This window comes from Ammodytes marinus (assembly GCF_949987685.1).
Source record: "Ammodytes marinus genome assembly, chromosome: 3".
Classification (NCBI taxonomy): domain Eukaryota; kingdom Metazoa; phylum Chordata; class Actinopteri; order Uranoscopiformes; family Ammodytidae; genus Ammodytes; species Ammodytes marinus.
In genome coordinates, this window is record NC_137232.1 from 34,244,294 (window position 1) to 34,246,793 (window position 2,500).

At 41.7% G+C, this 2,500-nt stretch overlaps 1 protein-coding gene across 2 annotated transcripts in view; it reads left to right on the top strand.

The window, feature by feature from the left end:
- Positions 1-2,500, top strand: part of LOC307271391 (nesprin-2) — a gene marked incomplete at its 3' end in the record, with an annotated part of 34,511 nt that overhangs the window by 18,930 nt on the left and 13,081 nt on the right. For both annotated transcript variants that reach the window (XM_080053828.1, XM_080053829.1), the window contains exons 2-3: positions 281-510; positions 2,375-2,500. The exon at positions 2,375-2,500 is cut by the window's right edge and continues 25 nt beyond it. In XM_080053828.1, coding sequence (XP_079909954.1) covers positions 368-510; positions 2,375-2,500 — 269 coding nt within the window. In that variant the 5' untranslated portion in view covers positions 281-367. The remainder of the gene's footprint in view (positions 1-280; positions 511-2,374) is intronic.

Consider the following 2,500-nt stretch of genomic DNA (forward strand, 5'->3'; position numbering starts at 1 on the left):
TGTAAAGCATTCTGAATTGCCTTGTGTCTGAATTGTGCTGTATGGCTTAATAAACGTTCTTCCTTTTTGACTTGTTATCATTGCAAATGAGGGTCACGCACGCACACACACACACACACACACACACACACGTGCACACACACACACACACACACACACACACACACACACACACACACACACACACACACACACACACACACAGTATAAATAAAGGTTAAATAAAATACAAACATTTTGAAAAGTATAATTTATCGTCTTCAACCTTTTGTTTTTTCAGCAGGTGAAACTCACGTGATGTCAGAATGCTCCGCCCCCTTCTGGTCGCCATGGAGACACCACACAGATAACTGAAGCAGAGAGCGACATGGAGGAGCAGTTGGTCCCAGAGTCGACTTTTCTGTCCGACTGGCCTAAGATGGATTTGATTGGTCAGGAGAACCAGGAAGTGGAGATACAGGAAGTGGACGACAGCTGGAGCCAAGATGGCGACCTGCGGGGATGTGGACAGTGAGTTTCCTACATGGATGGTGTTATTAAAGATAATTTTTTGGCATGTTCAAGCTTTATTAGACAGTACAGAGTTGAAATGCGGAGACAGAGAGAGAGAGAGAGAGAGAGAGAGAGAGAGAGGGAGGGGGGGATGACCTGCAGTAAAGGTCCACGGGTCGGATTTGAACCTGCGACCACTGCAACGAAGGCCAGAGCCGATATGGTACACGCTCTATCAACTACGCCACTGGTTTGACATTTTTATATAATATTTATTTTATAATTTTTTAATAATATATTTATAATATAATATATATATTTATATCATTTATTTATATAACATATTTTTTATTTTATTTAAATAAAAATTTACAAAAATGTATATAACATGGTAAATGGACTTGTATAGCACTATATCTCCGTTTATCACCGACCCAAAGCGCTTTACATTGTTTTTGTACACATTTTTCACATTTTGTACACAATTCGGGGTTCAGTGTCTTGCTTGCCCAGGGACACTTCGACATGTGGCGGGGAGACGGGGGATCGAACCTCCGACCCTGCACACCAGAGGCAAACACCCTACCCACTTCGCCACTGCCTCCCCTAACATAAATCAGACAATGAACAACATATGAACAAATCCTTCAGTAATAACCTTCAGAATAGTGCTGAGAATGATTATGGAAAGTTTAGTTGATGTAAGTGATTTAGAAAGTTGAGATTTTTGGTTCAGAGTATCCAACATTAAACTCTTTATGACTTGATAGCATAAGCTCTATAATAAAGCTACAGCTCCAATGAAAACCGATGGGGCTTAAAATGTGCTTATGAATCATAACCGGCTCAATGGTGAAATCCACCCACTCTCTCTTTAGTCAAACGGTATGTAAAGTTGTGCCACCTGTCTGTCTGTCTGTCTGTCTGTCTGTCTGTCTGTCTGTCTGTCTGTCTGTCTGTCTGTCTGCCTGCCTGCCTGCCTGCCTGTCTGTCTGTCTGTCTGTCTGTCTGTCTGTCTGTCTGTCTGTCTGTCTGTCTGTCCGTCTGCAGACAAGTCCGAACATAACACACTGGAGTCGCTCATACACTGCGGAGCCAATACTTCACCCATACGGAATCGGCGTTCTAGCATTATAAAACCGCTATTATAATATAATAAATTTGGTTTTTCTTCCTTCAGTCTACTTCACCGGTGGGAATATGAAGATGTATTGAACTCTGAGATCCTATTTAGTATAAATGTGCAAACATTTTAGAAATCGGTTCATCCTAGCCTGAGAAAAGTCAGAAAGAGTGTTTTATGGTCTCACTGTCAAACCCTACTACTTACTAGTGTGACAGCACAGTGGTAGAAATGTAGTGTTAGGATTAACAGGACAGCTGGGCCAAGGGAAGACTGAGGGAAGACTGAGGGAAGAAAAACCTCATTCATTATATTATAATAGCGATGTTGTAATGATAGAACGCCGGTTCCGTATGGGTGAAGTATTCCATAACATCTGATATGTTTAAAAGGTGCTATATCAGGGGTCACCAACCTTTTTGAACCTGAGGGCTACTTCATGGGTACTGAGTCATACGAAGGCCACCCAGTTTGATACACTCTTCTAAAATAACACATTTGCTCAGTTTGCCTTTAGTTATATATTATTATTAATGATTAATGATACTCATCTATGTGAAGACACTGATCATGTTAATGATTTCTCACAATAATGATCAACAATGACTTAAAAAAGGTGGGAAACAGATTATTATGCTATTTTTAGAACAGGCCTGAGGGCGCCTCATATGGTCCTTGAGGGCTACCTTGTGCTCGCGGGCACTGTGTTGGTGACCCCTGTGCTATATAAATAAGTTTTGATTGATTACATTTTCCTAGATTGGAGTCGAGGTGGATCCTGTGGCATGAGTTTATGAAGAGACACTCCCAGCTGGATGCGTGGCTGCTATTGGCTGAGAGGGCTGTCAGTTCCACTAACCCCGCCCACATCTCTTACATCACCGC